This window comes from Mchenga conophoros, linkage group LG18, assembly GCF_057382185.1.
Source record: "Mchenga conophoros isolate Kocher_MC1m ecotype Shallow Benthic linkage group LG18, M_conophoros_male_GT1.1, whole genome shotgun sequence".
NCBI lineage: Eukaryota > Metazoa > Chordata > Actinopteri > Cichliformes > Cichlidae > Mchenga > Mchenga conophoros.
In genome coordinates, this window is record NC_140543.1 from 28,420,343 (window position 1) to 28,439,749 (window position 19,407).

General features: G+C 43.1%; 2 protein-coding genes across 4 annotated transcripts; both read right to left on the bottom strand.

The window, feature by feature from the left end:
• Window positions 1-53: 53 nt before the first annotated feature.
• mcm6 (minichromosome maintenance complex component 6) lies at window positions 54-5,189 on the bottom strand. Its single transcript, XM_085255173.1, has 18 exons — window positions 4,929-5,189; window positions 4,610-4,756; window positions 4,354-4,464; window positions 4,020-4,107; window positions 3,766-3,927; window positions 3,521-3,686; window positions 3,281-3,429; window positions 3,043-3,193; window positions 2,794-2,935; window positions 2,504-2,645; window positions 2,280-2,387; window positions 1,992-2,147; window positions 1,723-1,851; window positions 1,465-1,629; window positions 1,152-1,278; window positions 872-1,066; window positions 622-761; window positions 54-519 (listed from the first exon to the last, which is right to left on the bottom strand). Exons 1-18 carry the CDS (start codon window positions 5,024-5,026, stop codon window positions 409-411), a joined length of 2,487 nt encoding a protein of 828 aa, XP_085111299.1. The 5' UTR covers window positions 5,027-5,189; the 3' UTR covers window positions 54-408.
• An 8,474-nt stretch (window positions 5,190-13,663) lies between these two features.
• On the bottom strand, window positions 13,664-18,936 carry LOC146554086 (C-X-C chemokine receptor type 4-like). 3 transcript variants are annotated; one of them, XM_085253613.1, is made up of 5 exons: window positions 18,834-18,936; window positions 15,320-15,377; window positions 15,014-15,222; window positions 14,632-14,915; window positions 13,664-14,538 (listed from the first exon to the last, which is right to left on the bottom strand). In XM_085253613.1, exons 2-5 carry the CDS (start codon window positions 15,332-15,334, stop codon window positions 13,943-13,945), a joined length of 1,104 nt encoding a protein of 367 aa, XP_085109739.1. In that variant the 5' UTR covers window positions 15,335-15,377; window positions 18,834-18,936; the 3' UTR covers window positions 13,664-13,942. The 3 variants fall into 3 exon arrangements, with proteins under 3 accessions (XP_085109739.1, XP_085109738.1, XP_085109740.1); XM_085253612.1 differs by having other exon boundaries at window positions 15,320-15,566; XM_085253614.1 differs by lacking the exon at window positions 18,834-18,936 and adding an exon at window positions 18,229-18,422.
• Window positions 18,937-19,407: the final 471 nt, after the last annotated feature.

Below are 19,407 nucleotides of genomic sequence, written 5' to 3' on the forward strand. Positions count from 1 at the left end.
GTATTATTTTAATGCCGCAGGCAACAAAAGACACATGAAGAAAATTTGTGTTTTTCAACATTTTATTTATTGTTCCAACATTTCATTCACAAAATCATAATTATAATACAAAAACACTTTAAACCATGGACGTAAACCATGCTGTATGCTTATAATATACAGTTATTCAAAGTCAACAATAAACTAAGTCAAAGAGAAGTGAATAAACAGCTGGAGAAGAGGCCAGTATATTTACATCTGTTTTTGTTTTGTTTTATCTTTTTAAATCTAAAGAATATTTAGATAAATCCTCGTATCTTTGTACAGCAGCGAAACATCTCCAATGCCACCATTATGAGCATTAAACACACTATGAACAATAACTCTTGTTTGCCACAAAGAAGCAGGGATCAATTTGAGGACAGGAGTTTAGTCTTCCAGGATGTAGTTGGGGTTTACAACCAGAACAGATTCCTCTTCTGTGCTCGCAGACTCTGAGCCCTTCAGCCCAGCCTGAGACAGCTGGATGAGGATGTGATCCTTGAGGAAGAGATTTGTGTGGGAGATCGTATAAATGAACATGTCTGCACTTAGAGAATCGCTGACTCATTATCTTTTCACATTTTAAGATGGTAGACTTACATAGTGCACCAGCCTGTGGATGACCTTCTCTATCAGCCCCTTCCTATTGATGAGCTCCTCCTCAGAGTCGATCTCTGACTCGATCTCCTTCAGATACCAGTTGACCACTGCACTTTTCTTCAGATCCTCCTCTTCCTCAGCTGCAACACAGATTAGCAAGAAAAATGTGAGAAGAAAAAGAAAAAGAACAGTGACAGAACAGACAAGGAAATGAGATGGAAAACAGACTGGAGGGAGGAACATCTCTTACCATCCTCTGCTCTGCGCAGATGCAGGACGAGCAGGTTAGAGATGCGTTTGTACTCGGCGAAAGACAGACGAAGAGATGGTTTGGACTGGCTCCCAGGCTCGCCGTGGCCATTGACACCGCCAGCGTGTCCATTAATTCCATTAGTAAGTCCAATGACACCATCCACGTTTCCATTTACTCCATTCGGGACGTTACCTGCAAAGATGCAGAGAAGAGTTTACGTTAAATAAACAGCGGTGATGCATGGTGTCATTTCACATCTTCTCTATATTGATAGTACCTTCTTCCTGCTGCTCCTCCTCTTCCTCCATTTCATCCTCCTGTTCCAAGTTGATGTCTGGCGTCTCCACTCTGATGATAGATTTGTTCAGAAGACGGAACGCTTCCTTCACGTGTTTGGGCTGAACCTAGAAGCATGGGATGAAAGGGCAAGAGTTAATTCACAGTTTGGCCTTTTATTTTGAAAGGATGTCTTTTTGTTCCCCTCATTTTGGTTAAAGTGATACTCAGGGTGGTTTTGCAGTATTAAATTTTATCAACCACACTCAGTATCGAGTGTTGCATGAATGAAGCTTGTGTGTCTTCGCACGTACCTCATCACAACAGTGCATACGTGCCATGGCCTCTGAGAGGCGGATCATGCTCTCCAGCTGTCGCACAGTTATCCTCCAGGCAGATTTGGACACGCCCCCTGAGCCGTCACGCTGGCGGAGACGCTTGTACTGCTCGACGATGAACTCTTCTGATTCGCTGGAGATCTACGGAGGTCCAGAAGTTAATATAAAGGAAATGTGTTAAACAGTAAAAACTGGGTCGCTGGTGTCGGCGTGTGGGGACACCAGCACACCCACCTTGGGTTTGAACTGCCTGGCGAAGAGCAGGTATCTGCGGATCTCATCCAGGGAGTACAGTCTGTCCACAGACTCCTCCACACGGGAGTGCAGATCCACGATGCGTCTGGCGATAGCGTAGTCCGTCACCTATGACAGGTGCAAATCGTTAGCTGCAGTATTCAACTAAATTATCATATTTTAAAAAAAAAAAAATGGACAAAATAAAAGACATGAATAGAAACAACCAGTAAGCACAGGATGCTCAGACTACGCTCATTTGCATGTACCTCATTGCACTCGTCCACCAGGATGAAGAAGAGATCAAAGCGGCTCATAATGGGAGCGGTCAGGTTGACGTTCTGCTTCAGACTCTTGCTGCGGTCGTAGCGTCCGCTGACAGGGTTAGCAGCAGCCAGGATGGATGTGCGAGCGTTCAGGGTAGCCTGAGGAGAGAAGCGGAGGAACAGTCTGGTTATTCTACTGCAGAGACGAACGATCGAATATGATAGCAGTGTAACTTCCGCTTGTGCTGCATAAACGCGAGTGTTTAAAGCGCAAAGCTTTGAAAGCGTCACCTTGACTCCGGCTTTGGTGATGCTGATGGTCTGCTGCTCCATGGCTTCATGGATGGCCACCTGGTCTTTGAGGTCCATCTTATCAAACTCATCAATACAGCAAACACCCTGAAATCAAACCAGTTAACAAGTTTTACTTGCACTAATTACATAAAGAAACTTTTTTGTTTTTTTTAAATATAACAATACACTGTTCACTGTTCTTCAGAACTCATGACACTCACGTTGTCGGCGAGCATCAGAGCTCCAGCCTCGATGACAAACTCATGTGACTCCTCGTCTCGGACCACGGCCGCCGTCAGACCTGCAGCAGTGCTGGCCTTGCCGCTGGTGTACACCGCTCTGGGACTGAACTCCTCCACGTGCCTACACAGGCACACACACTCAAATCAACACTGCTGTACAACAAATGTCTACAGCAAAGAGAGCACTGAAAAGTGTTTGTGCCAGAAGATGGAACAAAGAAAAGCTTTATGCAAAGCGAATCAATGAAGGTGGAAACTGTGGAACGTACTTGAGGAACTGGCTCTTGGCAGTGCTCGGATCTCCCACAATGCACACGTTGATGTCTCCTCTGAGCGAGGTCCTTTCCATGGTCGTCTTGGGAACGCCTCCAAAGAGCATCAGCAGGATGCCGCGCTTCACCTCATCGTTACCTGCACCATCACGTTAACGTTTAACTCACAAGTCACAGCTTTGATAAAGAACTACGAGAGCGTCCTCCATTGGAGAAAAAGGCTAGACGGGGGGTTCGATCACTGACCGTGGATGGTGGGGAAGAGGCTGGTGCACAGGTTGTGGTACAGGTTCTTGTCCTGGCTCATCTCAAAAACCTTCTCCCACTCTTTCTCTGTCATCTGGCTCTTAATGCTTTCAGCCGTCTGCTCCTCCTCCCGCAGCTCTTTACCGCCAAACTGTGATAAAGACGGCACACATTTGTAATCACACAGCAAGATTTGTAGCCGTTTGCATTTTTAGACACATGGGCGAGCGCTTCTTACCCGTGGGTTGGTTGGCGCCACGTTGCAGGCCAGGAAGGCCAGCCTGTATGACAGCTCTCTGACTCCCAGAGCTTTCAGTCCTCTCAGACCATCAGACTCAAAGCCCTGAGGACCTCCTGCTATACGGGTACTGGTCTCTGCTCGCACACCTGGAAGTAACATCCATACAGTCATGAGAACCAAAACAAAACACCACAAGACATAGTTTTGACCATAAATGGTTAAAATTTTAAAAAGTACCAGGTGTGCTGAGCTGTGAGACATCCGGCACGACAATCAGGGTCCCAGTGAAGTCACAGCGGTCTCCAGCCTGAGCCGTCTCCACAGCCTCTGCCCTCAGGATGATCTCAAGAGAGCGTGGGATCGAACCGCGAGGCAGCTCCGCCTGCGTCTCCTGGATACGCACCTGGATACACAAACAGGGTACACAGGGTCAAAATCAGACTCATTCATCCATGCAGACAGACATCCTTTATCACAGTTACCTTCTGAAAGTCGATGAACTTGGATTTGTGCGTGTCGAGGTGGAAGCGGGAGCGGTTGTTGCACACGGGGTTCCTGCAGATGGTCGGAGGAGAGTATTTGAATTGCTGAGAGACATCTTTGATCACTGCCTGGCAGTCCATGCACAGGAAGGTACCGCTCACCTGCACCAAAGGAAGCAGGATGGGTTTAATGACAAAAGACAAGCGTAACGCAACTGAACTTTGTGTCTTCTTCACTGATATAAACATCTCACCAGCTCAGGGTGGACTGGGTGCGTTCTCACCACCTGACCGCTGATTCTCACCAGGCTGCCAATACGCATGGAGGACAACTCACGGATCCTATTTATTTATTTAACACAGGAAAAGGATCAGATTTGGCATTTCATTCCCATTAACATTTACCAGTGAGAGATGCATCATTCCTGCTTTATGCACCACAACTTAAACACCATTTTGTTCCAATTGATTCAAGCCAAGCAGACATTTCTACAACCATCTTTGCACTAAAGCAATCTAGCTGCATAAATGGCAGCTCAGACCAGATAAATGGAGATGTACATGGTGGTTTGGTTAACAGTGTCTTACTTGTGTCTGGTGGGCAGCTCCTCGATAGCGACGTAGAACTCTTTGTTGAGGGGGACGTTCCCGTGATCCCGAGCAAAGTTGCGCACTGCTCTGCAGAGGTAGGGATACACTCTGGAAACAGACAATCCTTCAGGTTACCCCACAGCTTATTTCCACAGCACTGAACTGATGGTTTGAAATGCAGCAGCGCACTCTCCCACCTCAGTATTTAGATGAGATATGATGGAAGCACCTATGACTTGGTGGGCTTGCTCACCTGTAGTACTCCTCCTGGATGGTGGTAGCCAGTTCCTGGTTGAAACCCTCCAAGTCGGTGAAGCTCACCAGTAGGGTGTTTCTCTCAGGCCTGATCAGCTCCTCGGCCTCCCGGACATACTTCACCTCCCCATCCCCGCTCTGAAATCTGCAGGGTGACGCAGGAATCGGGCGAGAGTTAAGAAAAGCAGTGAAAAGACACCAATAGCAGCCGATCAAAGTAGCACTCGATCCTTATAATTGCTGATTACAAGAGCGATGTCAAGCCAAGCACGTTTCGGCCGACAACAATACGACCCCGTCGCTGCCGCCTCACTTACTCCTCTAAGAAAGCCTGGAATAACTTCTGGCACTTCTCGGCCAGCTCGTCCTTCACCATCGCCCCGGCAGTCTCCGCGGTGGCTGTGGCGACATCCATGCTACAAGTCCGTCAAACTGCGACAACAAAAAGATACAAAAACAAGTTTGCAAAACAGACACGAGCTGCTCCTCTCTGACACACAGCACGCTCAGCTCCGGACAACAGAGCCCGGTTTCGCGCGAAAAGCGAGACCACGTGATGTTTGGCGCGCCGCTTTCGACCAATGTGCGACGTTATGGAAATATCTCTGAGCTCGTAGCCAATTAGAAGCGGAAACGTAAATTGACGCGGAGCCCTGCTGCCCGTTTTCCCGCGGTACGCTTCCTGTTCTAAGCTGTAGACCCCGGGGAGAGACCGAGCTGTTATCTCAGTGTGCGCGTGTCTTTGTCGAGCACGTGCGTTAAACAGATAGGCTATAAATGAAGAATGAGCTGACTGTCAGCGTCACAGTGAACTTAGCACTTGAGCCATTTCCGGCCAAAATATTTGGGCAATTTAAAAGTATGTCGTCATCATCATCATCTTCTTCTTCCTTCTTTCTTCCTCATTGGATCATCCAGCTTCATCTATGAATCGTCTGTTTTCCTTCTGCTTGCCTCCTCCATACTTAGCATCCTTTGCCCAGTATATCTGCTCTCCCTCCTCTGCACATGTGCAAAATATCCCAGTCTTGCCTCTCTTACTTTGTCTCCAAACCGATCAACCCGCCCTGCCTCTCTGATATACTCATTCCTGATCGTGTCCATTCTGGTCACTCCCAGTGAAAATCCCAACAAACTGTCCCAGTGCAAACTTGCAAACCTGCAAACTTGATATTCCATGGAAACTCCTGCCTGACCTCATCAAAACAAGAGGGGGATCAGAGCCAATCCCTGATGTAATCTCACCCCCACCTTGAACACATCTGTCACTCTCACCCCTCTCTTGCTGTCTTACATGTCTTGCACCACCCTCACATATTTCTCTGCCACAACCTCATGCTGTACCACGGTATCTCTCTCACCACCCTATCAAATGCTTTCTCTAGACCCATGTAGTCACAGTGCAACTCCTTTTGACCTTCTCTGCACTTCTCCATGAACACTCTCCAAGAAAACATCACATCTGTAGTGCTATGAAACCATAGTCCTGCTCACTATCACATTTCTCCTCTTAACATAGTTTCAGCAACTCTCCCTCTGTAGTTACAACAGCTCTGCATATCACCACTGTTCTTGAAAACTGGTGCTAGTATTCTTCTTCTCCATTCCTCAGGCATCTTGCTTTCCAGAATTGTGTTAAACAATCTTGTTAATGCACCCACTGCCCTTTCTCCTAGTCATCCCCATACCTCCACAGGTATGTCCACTCACCCTTCTTCATAGCTACTTTCACTCCTTCCTTACTAATCCTCTGCACTTTCCTCTCATTTCCTCATCAGCCCCTCAAAGTACTCCTTCCACCTTATCAGGACATTTTCTTCACTCGCTAATACAGTTCCATCTCTATCTTTAACCACCGTAACCTGTTGCAAATCCTTCCCAGCGCAATCTCTCTGCCAAGCCAAAACTTTTTTTTCCTCCTTTCCTAGTACAACTCACTGTAAGCCTTTTCCTTTGAGTAGAAGCTACTCCCAGCCGCTCCCTTATTTTTAATTTTGCAGTTTTACAATGGATGCTAAACACCAAAAGGGGATTTGGGTTTGAGTAAATGTACTTTGATTTAAAAACCGAAAGCATTTTACTGCTGCACATCTGCGGTGAAGCTGTTTTAACTGCTTTATACAAGCCTACATGTCATTTGTCTCTTCCACTAGTGGTTTCCATCCAAAGAAACAAGCTGCTTCAGAGGTCACCAGCTAGAAGTGAGAATTTGTTAGATGGGAATAAAAGACTGAATTTAAAAAAAAAATTCCCAGATCAACTTATTTGCAGTAACGAATGTGTTTGTGCCTCAAAGGTTTAGATGAAAAACTCATCGCACAGCCTCACACATTGTGTGCATTTATGTTTGAAATATGTGTGTCCAGTGTGCTTTATGTTGTAAGCATTTTGTGTGTTTTGCAGTAAATATTATTTTGTAAAGTACTGCTCATGTTTGTGAGGTGAAGGGAGTAAAGTTACAAGTATATCGTCAAAACTGTGCACAAGGACACAAGTAATTGGATTCAACTTGTAAATGTACCACGTGACCACTGGGGGGCAGTGAACACTCACGTTTCTGCATATTTTTATTTTACATGTCAGCTCAGTCAGTGTCAGCGCCTACTAGGTATCTATGTGTTGCAGGGGTGATGCTATCCATGATATGGTGCAGGTCTATATTGCATCATTTCTAAAAGGAAAGTAGTACTACAGTCACTACAGACAATAAAATAATACAATTTTTCCAAAATTGTTTTTCTTATTTATAGTTTTGCGCGGGGACTAGAAAGATACAACTTCAGCTGAATGGTTAATTTTGCACTATGTGTCTGTGTATACTTGTTCCACTCTATTGTTGTAGTTCTGTTAAAACAGTGCAGCTATGGGACAGCAGGCATTGGTGGAAGGTTGGAGTACAAGTTTGTAAGTAAAGGTGCTGTTAATAAAGTTACAACAGTAAAATGAGAAACCACCGACGGATCATGTCCATGTTGTAGAGAGCATTACAGTCCCTGCTTCTTTGTTTTATCACGGTGGCTCCTCGAGACTGGAAAGAACAGCTATTGTGACCTTGTATTCACATCAGTTACAGCAGAATTAAAAAAGTAGAAAAAAGTCGACCAAATGAACCCAACACCAAACAGGCACACCTGAGGAATCCCCACAGACAGTCATCTTGACCCGTGACGTTTTCTCATTTTAATTTCTTTAGACAGTGGGGACAACCAGAGGGTTTTCTGAAAGAAAAACTCACTGAAATGTAGCTTTTATATATATATATATATATATATATATATATATATATATATATATATATATATATATATATATATATATATATATATATATAGATAGATAGATAGATAGATAGATAGATAGATAGATAGATAGATAGATAGATAGATATATTTGTGGTTACATAACACACATTTATATTGGGCATGTTTTGGAATGACTCTGAGAGACCGGCAGAGGAAGTTATTTGTTAACAGAACAATTCACAGGGGGAACAGTAGAGCAAGACCGCCTGCAATTCTCGGAACCGAGTGGACATGATTATGTTCTGCAACAGTTAGCTGATAATAAGTGACAAGCAGATGTGGCAAAAACACAGACATTCTGTACTTAAGTAGAAGTGCAGATTCAAAAATACTCCAGTAAAAGTTGAAGTCCTGGTTTGAATTCTTTACTCAAGTAAAAGTGAAAAAGTACAGACTCTGAAACGTACTCACAGTAAGAAAGTAAAAAGTAGCTCCTTGAAGAACATCTCTACCACCTATTTTGTGCAACACTAACTGAACCTTGTGCTCTATTATTGTAACTATAAAATAATATGCTGCTCTTTGTGGATGTACACAACTTAATTCAACCAGATGTCAGCAGATGTTTTATGAGTTGTCTTGGCTGATTTCCATCCTCGACACTGACAGTACAGTGTGTATTCTGTCTTTTTTCTAGAAGGTATAAAATTGGTATGAAGGTGAAATTCGCTGAATGAATCTCAGCATCATCAGCTTAACTTCAGATTCATCTCTGCTACACTTTATGTAACCTAACTCTGACCATGAAACCACAGCCACTGTGCACCAGTCACACACTGTTCTTTACTTTAAACCCCTCACAACAAACTAACCTGTTTATTGGATAGGATTTATAGGATTTTCATGCAACCTTTAAATAACACAGCGAGTGTACCTCTGTTTGTTTAGCTGCAGGTTTCACAATATGAAAAAACGTAATGTCATGTGTACAGACCAGATATCTGATTTAAAAATGTGAGAACTTACATGTAAGCTTTAAATTTCCGGTTTATCAAACACCACTGATCAGTCCTTATCTTTAGCCCCTCTTCTTCCTCTCGTGTCCTCTTTCTTATCTTTCTCCATCTCTGAGTGAAGTTAGCTCTCTGTGTTTTCTCTCCCTGTGAAATACAGCAGCTGGACCTTTAGCTAGCAACACAGTGTAAGACAAACTGCACACAAACAGTTTGTGTGTTTGTTAAGCTGATAGAAACATCACTCCCTTCACGCTCGCTCGTCTTTAGGGCTCGCTAGATGCTGAAGTACTGCAAAACCACTGGCCCACTGTAACCCCTGACTACGGCACATGGTTTTGCCTCCTTCATCTCCTTTTATGCTACATCCCCTGCTGATTAATACAAGAACAGGACTGCCTTTCATGTGGTATTGGTTTGATGTTTGATGGCACGCAGTAACATGAAAAAATAACTTCCCTCAAATGCCTTAAACCAGGAGTATTGAACTTCAGGCCTTGAGGGCTAGTGTCCTGCAGGTTTTAGATCTCACCCTGGGTCAACACACCTTAATCAAATGATTAGTTCATTACCAGGCCTCTGGAGAACCTCAGGACATGTTGAGGAGGTCATTTAGCCATTTAAATCAGCTGTGTTGGATAAAGGACGCATCTAAAACCCCCAGGACATCAGCCCGCGAGGCCTGGAGTTCGACACCCCTGTCTTAAACCACACATGTCAAACTCCTGTCCTCGAGGGCCTGTAAAACAACAGAAACTACAGATCTACATCATAGTACACATAAAAATACCCATAAGACAAACTATAAAACATTATTATGTATTTCTTAAGGTGTCTTTCAATATAGGGCTGGATCACCCAGGGGACACAAACTCCATCCTGAGGCAAACTCAGTCCACCGTCAGGGTAAACATTCATTTCTGCTCTATTATTCTATTAATTTCTATTTCAGTTCCCACATTATTCTCACGTCTCCACCTGCTGAAGTCAATACAAACATCAGCCAGCGGGCTATTGGTTTCACCTGTCACATTGTATTAATCCACCAGGAAAAAAGCAGGAAGTCATTGTGAGCCATTTGGATGCAACCCAGCCTCCTTCTCTCTTTATTTCTCCTTTTGTCTTGACCTCTGTTTTTCCCACGATTGTTCAGCCGCAGGAAACTCAGTCGTGTTTGAATATGAGGGAACCTGACCATCTGTAGACGATCACACCCCCACTCACCCACCCACCCACCCACACACACACACACACACACACACACACACACACACACACACACACACACACACACACACACACACACAGATCAAATTCACACGTACTCAGGCATATCCACCACAACAAAAGTGCTCTGATGTTTGATGTAAAACAGTTTTCACATGATGTTTGACTTTGTATTTGAAAATTAAATGACAAAACTACTAATACTAATATTATTACTTTACATCATTGGGTTTATGACATCATTAATACTAATGATTTCTTATAATCAGACCCACACACAGGCAGCACTGCCTGTAGTACACATCTTTGTGGTACACTAAAACTTGCTGGTGCACGGAGATGAAAAACATGCAGTGTGTATAGATCTTTTGGTAACTGGTGAGAAATAGTACAATGGGGGCAAAATACAACCAGGATATGAAAGAGGAGCGGGAAAAGATAGTTTAGAAAAGACTTGTTTCCTGGTTTATTTGTACTCAGCTGCTGACACATTTTCATTGTTTCGCTCGTGTCCTTCTGTGCACTAGACGAAAAATTACGGTATCTCACATTCATACAGTTACAGCTGTTCTTATGTGCTTTGTGACTGGACACCTACTTTTACTCCCAGCCTTAGTACATCGGTTGTGTGAAACATAAAGATAAGCAGTAGGAGACATGTTCAGGACAAAGAGTGGGCTGTAGATCTGTACATTTCTTGAACACTACTGTGAGTTCACTGTACTCATATGGCCTACATTGTGACTAGATCTCAATTCAGTACGGCACATCTGGATTGTAATGGAACGGGAGATTCATATCATGGATGTGCAGCCAACAAATCTGCAGCAAAATCTCTGGGGAATGTTTCCCAGCCCGTTGCTGGATCTTTGCCATGTAGAATTGAGGCAGTTCTAAAAGTAAATCCCAATACAATCAAGTGTCCAAAAAATGTATCCAAGCAGTTGTGTCCTGGTGACTATTCAAATTCATTTAGATACCACAGTGGGATAACTGCAAGTATCCAAAGGCATTTCAACATAGATGCAAAGCTGCAAGACTTTTTTCTAGAAAGACTTTTGTACATTAACCAAACAATGTAAATAAAGTTTTATTAATGACCATAATAAGTCAAGCCTGTAACGTAACATTTGAACTTTTTCATTTTGATATTTCAAAATGTATTTGAAAAGTCAAACAAACACAGCTAGCATGCTAGAGCTCACTTTGGTTTTCTAACAGACATGCTAGTGAGCTATTGTAAACAAGCAGTTGAAGTTCTCTTCTTATGCTAACCGCTTTAACGCTGGTTTGAGCGCGGAGTCAAGGAGGCCATTTATGTGAAAAGGAAAAGACCATCTCTGAATCGAGGAGGGGGCCTAAGGGTACATCTTTCGCCATCTTACAATGCTGTGATTGCAGCCATTCCCCAACTCTCTGTGAATGGGACTCATGGCCATTGATCAGTGGTCTTTGATCAGTGGGTTTTGGTCAGTGGTTGTTGATCAATGGTCATGAGAATTTGCATAATTATGATTAAGGAACTGACCTCCCAGCCCATTGTTTCCTCAGTGGGCTGGTTTCAGTCATTATGCAAATGTACTGTTTATAAGATTGGGGAGACCTGCAGTCAGCTGAGACTGAAGAAGTCACTTGGATGAGTGACGAAACGTTTCTCCCACAAAACGCTGCGTCCAGATGAACAGAATCAACTTTTTGGAGGGTAACTGCTTTAATGCTAGTCCGTACTTAAATACTAATATTAGCATATTATCGTGCTCACAATAACAGTGCTAGCATGTTTAGCTGATGTTAGCCATATTTAATTAAGATAAAACAAGATTAAATGTAAGTTAAAAATTTACCTAGACATGATAATTATATAACAGCGAGGTCTGAAACATAATTAAAGAATTAAGCAATTAGCATGTTTGCATAATAGAATTTGGTATTTATACTAGACAGAGTGGTGTAAAAGACAGAAGAATCTTTTATAGACCTGCTGTCTGTGACTGGAAAGAAAGTATCGTTGAGGATATTAGAACTAAAAGGCTGTAGGTGAAGATTGAGGGGCCCATTAAAGTGATTCATCTTCTGGTGACCATGAATATCTGTACAAATCTGCAGTTAAAAGATTAACAGTCTGCGCTACAGTGACGCTGCATACTTTTATAAGAAGGAACAAACCCAAGGTTCTGGAGCACTAAAATACACAAACATAAAAAGACAAAAAAATGAAACCATCCTATAATGATGTCTCAATGTGGTATTTATTTCTTCCACACATACAAATAACTTAGCACCTTTATACCTGGTTATGTGTGAAGCTGGTTCAGGTCTTTGAAATCCTTCAGTGTGAATGATTTAGTTTATAAGTGCTCTGTGTTGATGAGTGGAGAGCTGCTCCACTGTTTGATTGTTTAAGCTGCTTGTTTTTCCTAAAATGAGCCACAGGAAGTCTTTCCTGTTTTGAATACACTATGAATAGAAGTGAATTGTGTGTATGTGTAGCGCATGTCGGTGTGTGTGTGTGTGTGTGTGTGTGAGCGTTTGAATGTGTTAGGGGCGAGGAGGAAGCGGCGTATATAAAAAGGTACCAAAAAGGTCTTCTTTAGGTTTGCAAACATAGAGGTATACACTGCGATCAAATAATAGGACGCAGTAATCATGATTTACACCTCGAGATGCTCAAAATGCCACACAGTTAATTTGATCGCGGAGCCGACTTACTGTATTTTTCCTTTCTGTCTCTCTCACAACTCTCCTCCTCATCCTCTCTTCGTCTTCACTCCAGGAAACAGGACACAACAAACTTCCAGCTTCTGTTTCTCTCACTTCCAAGTGGAAGTAGAAATGTGGGAAGCACTTTTGTGTGCATTAAGGTACTGGAAAAATGAACCTCCTGACCCTCTCGTGCTCCCTTCTTTCTCATGTAGGAACTGCAAACTGTTTATATCATCAACATAAATCTTACCCTGCTCCCCCAAAAGGCTGACGCAAAAACATTCACACACATCCAATATTTATATCAGTCGCACACACGCTCACACACACGCACGTACATGTGACTCAGATACACCTGGCAGACAGATGGTGCATCTTACAAAACGCAGTTTCATTTTTCAAAAGAAATTGGCTGTGTCCATTCTCCGCATCAGTGGATTCAGATGGCGCACAGCTAAATGACAATGAATTAAATATGGTGATGCAAGCTGCCGGTTAATCAGATAATAACCATGCAACCCACCTACTGAGTTTCTTTTTTTTTTCTTTTTTGTTTAAACTCTGCAACCGAGAAACACCCTGTTATAAACAGGGTTCCCAGAAAACACTCGTGATTTTAAGCTCTGACACAACAGAAGTTATCATCTGCTAATTAAGACCAAAGACATTTGATTGAGGCTTGTTATTCCTATTACACCTTTCCTGTCCCTTTTCCGTGTGGGGTTTTGTGATAAAGTTCTATTGCCATCGTCCTTTCATCTCATTAGCTAGCTTGGCTCCAATTTTCTTTTTTTAGGAGTTTTCATGATTTGTATCTTACCCACTGAGAATAGGAGCTGAGGGTGGAACTAGCTGTGGTTGAGAGATTGTGTAAACCAGAAACTCACACTGTTTCACACAGGAAGACAGAAAAAAAGAAAGAAAAGCCACTTTCACAAAGTATTTTGTATATTTTATTACAAACATCTACAATAGTCAAAAGCACACACAAACACACACACACATAACAACATCAAACTATTTACAAAAGATACCCTCAAATGAGGGAGAGGATCAGTCATGAGCCAGCAGACTGCTTCTTACTTTCTCTTATATACATTTATACATATATACAGTACACACACACATCAACAACAGATGCAAACACTAGCTGGAGTGTAAACTGGAGGATTCGGACTCTGTAGTTGTTGAGGTCCCGGGGCGTCTTCGTGGTAAAACCTTCAGACTGGATGCCCGGTTCAGAGTGAGAGCTCTGCGGGCCGAATTCTTGAACCCGGCCCCGAGGAAGGCGTACAGCAGTGGGTTCAGGCAACAGTGAGCGAACGCCATGGGCTCAGCCACCGACAGCCACACGCCTAAAGCAGCTTCCAGCCTGCAGCTGCGGGGCAGGACTTCCAACCGCAGCAGAGCATCCACAGAAATGCCCGCTCCATAAGGGAGCCAACACACGAAGAAGCAGAGCACCAGCGCGATGGTAGTCCTGACCGCCCGTCGCTTCTGCCTCTGGCCCCCCAGTGGGCCACGGGTCAGCCTGGTGACAATGACGCAGTAACACACCAGGAGCACCAGTCCAGGGATCAACAGACCCACCAGGACGAGCTGGAGGTGGAAGACTGCAACCCAGAGAGGAGCATTTTCTTCTGGGTAGAATCTCTGGCACAGAGTTGACCCCTCTCCTCCTTCCTGAGTGCGGGCAAATATCAAATCTGGCACTGCCAGCAGGCCAGCAGGCAACCAGGCACCTGCAGGGAGGAGGAAGATTAAAAAAGACAAGTGAGGGACTGTGTGGAGAAAAGAAGACTAACAGCAGGAAGAGCAAGCCTTTTGATACTCACCTACATACACCAGTTTGTGAGCCAGCAGCTGCCTCAGCCCACTAGTGTTGGTGTCCGTGGCTCGGACCACCGCAAGGTAGCGGTCCAGGCTGATGAATGCCAGGATGAGCACGCTGCCGTACAGGTTGACTGTGTAGATGACATGCACTCCAATGCAGGTGGCAGCTCCGAAACGCCAGTCAGCCAAGGCTGCATCCACCGCCCAGAACGGCAGAGACAGAACGAAGAGGAGATCCGCAGCAGAGAGATGCAGGCGGTACCAGTCTGTGAGGCTGCATTTCGACCTGGAGACACAAAAAATCTGATCACTTTCATGCTCTTCCCCCACACCCAGCAATGCTTCGAAGTCAAAGCTTCAAACAGCAGTTACCCATCCCCTCACCTGCGTTGGCAGCCTAGGACTACGACAACCAAGCCGTTTCCGGTGATGCCCAGAATGAAGATAAGGGCATAAATGACAGGCAAGAAGACTTGCTGAAGCTCAGTAGTTGTCATGTGCTCCACACCACAGGGCTCCTCCAGATCCACTCCAAGTTCCCCAGAGCCAGAGCCAGAGCCGGTGTCATTGTAGTAATCCTCAAAGACGATATGCTAGAGACAGATGAGAAATGATGAGAAGAGAGAAGGCAATCATATATTTGTGAACACATTTAAAGTTTCTGTGCATGATTAGATGACACCTCCCTACCTCATAGTAGGACATGGTGGAGACGGCTGCACTCCTTCGTTGAGTGAAGCTGAGATTTCTGTCCACAGAGGTTAAATAGTTGTTTACATGCTCCTCCCCCCACACTCCAACACATCTGTGTTCCTGCTGAAACGTTTTTCCTGTTTTCGAGGTGTCAGGTGCTGATATCTATCACAGGATACCGCAGTGTGTGCGCGCACTGTGAATTGTTTTAGCCCTGAGACCTCTGGTTTGTGATAATCAGGTCCTATTGGCCATAGGAAAGGATGTTGATGAGAATCGGACAATAAATAACGTGTCAGTGTTTGTGTGTCTGCGTGCAACAGTAACACTCTAAGCTCCATTCTTAGTTAAATCAGGGCAAGCAGCAGGAGTGTCTCCGCAGACTGTGAATATACTTGTCCTGTTTGCATCACTGTCTCATATAATGCATGCAAGGAGCGTGCACACTGAGGGCTGATTGATTCAGAAGATGACTATCGTGGCTTTTCAGCCAAGTTCACCAGACAGTCTGCCTCTGATCTTTGAATGTCAATGAAGCGAGAGGTGCGATGCCAGTGTGTCACTTTCCTGAGAACAAAATCAACACGTTCTTGTTATTTCAACACTGATGCTTCCAGGAACACATCCCTCTGGAGTCTCTACTATAAACAGCCATTATTTTATGTTTTTATTTTAAGGTATTTAGTTTGTTTTTTTGTTTGAATCCACAAGAAAAGAGAAAATAATACAGAATTAAAGCAAACTCACAATCAGAATGTGTTAATGCTTTAAAACACTTTCAATCAGCCCCGTATAGCTCCTTGTAAAGGGGAAGCTGTCAAACAGGTTAACTCACTGATGATACAGTTGCTAAACCGAGTAGGACTATTCCAGTTTTTAGAAACTATGCAAGCTTTACAAAGTATTACAGTCTTTTGATGATGGCTTGATTACTGCATAGTTATTTGGTCTGCTGCTTCAGGAAAGACCTGGTTATGCTCCAGCTCAGTCAGAACGGAGCTGTGTGGATGGTGCGGGTTGCCGGCATGCCAGGCTGTCATGGATGCAGGTGGAGGACAGGCTGGCATGTAATCTTGTCTTTAATATAAGGAACATTTGTGTACTGAGAAGGCCTAAATACGTATATTCACAGTTAACATGAGAGGCTGTGTCACACATGCTTTTATGGGACGTTTTGCTTATCTTTGCCTAAAATAAACGTGTTAAAGAAAACCAGCATTTTAGCAGGTTATGTCACTTCCCATTCCCAGTATTTAAGTAAGTATTTAAAGAAGTATTTTTATAATTTAAAAGCAATTAGAAACAGCAGCTTTAAGGAAGGAAATACTTTTGGGCTATATTTGCTTATTTATCTGTGATGACTGATGATGATTGTATAATGCTGGCTTTGTTGTCCCTGCATTAATTAACTGACTGTGTCGGTAATAGTTTGTTAATTGTTTTTTTGTTTAAATGCTTGTTGTACAACCTTTTGATTGTTCGTACAGCTAAAACACTCATCCTTTCCTATATTAATAATATTATTACTGCATGATCAGACTTAACGCTTTAAAACCATTACAGAACCACAGAAAAGGCCTTGTTGCAGTCATCACTGTTTTGTTGTATAGAAGCACATTTTATTAAATACATGAATATCTAATTTATAACATTTTATACAATGTGGCTCCTCCAGCATTGAGTTTATCAGAGTAAACAGAAAAGAGGAAGAAGAACAATCTTTTTTTTCTTTGAAGGCAACAGTGGTGCTCTAGAACCATTATTATCAGAGAGCAGAACATATACAACACTTTAAATGTCTATTTAAAAAATGGCTGATAATCTAATAATACACAATGAGATGCTTTTACCCTCCTGCTTGTTTGTTTTCATCTTTATGTTGATAATGTGAAATGTTTTTAGGTTGCCTTTAAAAATCTGACCTGGGACTATGGATGAAAGTCAGCCCGTGACTAACTGCAGTGCATTCACAGTAATATATATTTTCATTCACACATTTTCATCGTGCTGTTTCCTTCGGTTTATTTGTCAGTTGTCTGGACTTTCACAGGGAAGAATAGCTGTGGCTGTGGATCGAAGTAAAAAATATTGTACCTCAAAGATCTAATTAGTACATTCATGGTAGCTTTTTAAAATAGTTTATTAATGACTCACCTCAATATCTCTTAACTACTAAGAAGGCACATTTCCTGACGTGCTGACAAGCCCCCAGCAGCTCTGACTGCTCTCCCAATACATTAATCCTCTGAGTAAACAGTAAGGCTACCCCAACATAAACAAACTAAAAGAAATCTGTTAAAACTGTGAAGACTGCATACCCTGGTCCCTTATCTGCCTCTTACTTCCCCACCCTTCCTCTGCCAACCATTCACTGTATCAGCACAAACATCTCAAAAAAACAACACTGTTGTTCGAAACTCTTCCTTTTTAAAGTGCTGACGGATGTAAGAAGTTTTAGTTTTGCTTAATCTTTATAAGACTTACTTTCCCCCCCTCCCCTTGAGCCTTAAATCAATCAATCAATAAATAAAGATGGTTAGTTTTATATCTACACACCAACATAAAATAAAATCTGCAGGAAATCTATTTAGATTTAGGCTACGTCCACACGTACCCGGGTATTTTTGAAAACGCGGATTTTTCTATGCGTTTGCACCTTTCGTCCACACGTAAACGGCGTTTTTGGTCACTGAAACGAAGATTTTTAAAAACTCCGGCCAGGGTGGATATTTTTGAAAACTCCGTTTTTGCATTTAGGTGTGGACGAAAAAAACGGAGAAAACGCAGCGTCAAAGGTGTGCGCATTTTTTGACGTCACACTGTGCGCCACGTTATTGTTTCGGTGAAATGAATTTCTACAATACTGTTACTGTTAATTCTACTCTCTGCAGTGTTTAAACGCTTACATATACACACAGTTACTGTCCCTCCACACATACGACTCGGTTCTGCTTCTATGCCCCAGCTTTGTTTACTTTTTCCCACCGAGGCTTCTAGACTTCTGATTGGCCAACATTTCTGCACGGTTAGGAATCTAGCGCCACCTGCTGCTTTGGCATGTTCATAGCAGCGTTTTCCTTCATTTCTGCCTTTACGTGTGGACGGGATTATTTTTTAAAACTGAAACGGAAAATCTCCGTTTTCAAAAATACCCGTGTACGTGTGGACGTCGTCTGTGTTCACTCTGTCACATCTGCCAACACAAACTATGGAGGCTTATCGGCGTAACTGTGATTCCCCAGCCTGAAGTATTTTATATTTATTTTTTTTGTAATGTAATACAACATTGTCAGACCCTACATACTGTAATAATTAAAAAGAAAGTTGAGATAAACCACCACTAAAACTAATACAAAGTTAAATGAAACAAGCATTTAACTGAGGTCACTGTTGCCTGAAAAATTAGCTTTTGATTAGTTCCAAAACTTAACAAAATAAAAATAAATGCAGATCTACTGTATGATATGACTCGTTGGCACTTCTGCTCATAGCAACAGGTGGCTGCACTGACCTGCAGTAACGGCGACTGTGATCCTGCAGTGTAAACACTTGAACAGCTGATGATTCACACAGGTGAAAATGATGGTATCAGGTTAAAGTTGCTTTACTCTGAGCTGCAGGACCGACCCTGCTTATTGTGCATGCCGGCTCTCTGGGATGCTTCATGATCATTAATGTTATTGATTACACCTGTACCTGTCCTGCTGTGCAGAGTGAGACTGGCCCAAGCGAGTCCAGTGCCAACCGCTTGTATTTATGTCACATACCACATTACCCATGCTCCCCATGAGCTCTAACCCTGTATCTATGTGCTTTTTGTACATTTGTGTTTATTTTGTGTTACTACACACAGAGCTGTAGAGTCAGTCTGTGAATGCTGGTTATGTGGCGCCACCATGTGGGCTGTTAGAATAAGCGTCTGCAAACAGCCTGCTACGTGGGCTCCATCTCCACTGCGTTGAGAAAAAGAATGGATGGATTTACCTTTCTTCCCTAAAGTAATTGGGACTTCAGTGTACTTGAAGAAGTAAATGTCTGTCCGAGTTTGTCACACAATCCCAAATAAATCAAAGGCACACCTAACT

Excerpts from the sequence above, each read along its gene's own strand:
- mcm6 (XM_085255173.1), bottom strand. The coding sequence starts at position 5,026 with ATGGATGTCGCCACAGCCACCGCGGAGACTGCCGGGGCGATGGTGAAG. Across the intron at positions 1,630-1,722 it reads CCAGGCAGTTCAAACCCAAG|ATCTCCAGCGAATCAGAAGA; the intron begins GTGGGTGTGCTG and ends GGACCTCCGTAG. Across the intron at positions 520-621 it reads TCCACAGGCTGGTGCACTAT|GATCACATCCTCATCCAGCT; the intron begins GTAAGTCTACCA and ends CTCTTCCTCAAG.
- LOC146554086 (XM_085253613.1), bottom strand. Across the intron at positions 14,916-15,013 it reads GTCCTAGGCTGCCAACGCAG|GTCGAAATGCAGCCTCACAG; the intron begins GTGAGGGGATGG and ends TTGTGTCTCCAG. Across the intron at positions 14,539-14,631 it reads TCACAAACTGGTGTATGTAG|GTGCCTGGTTGCCTGCTGGC; the intron begins GTGAGTATCAAA and ends TCCTCCCTGCAG.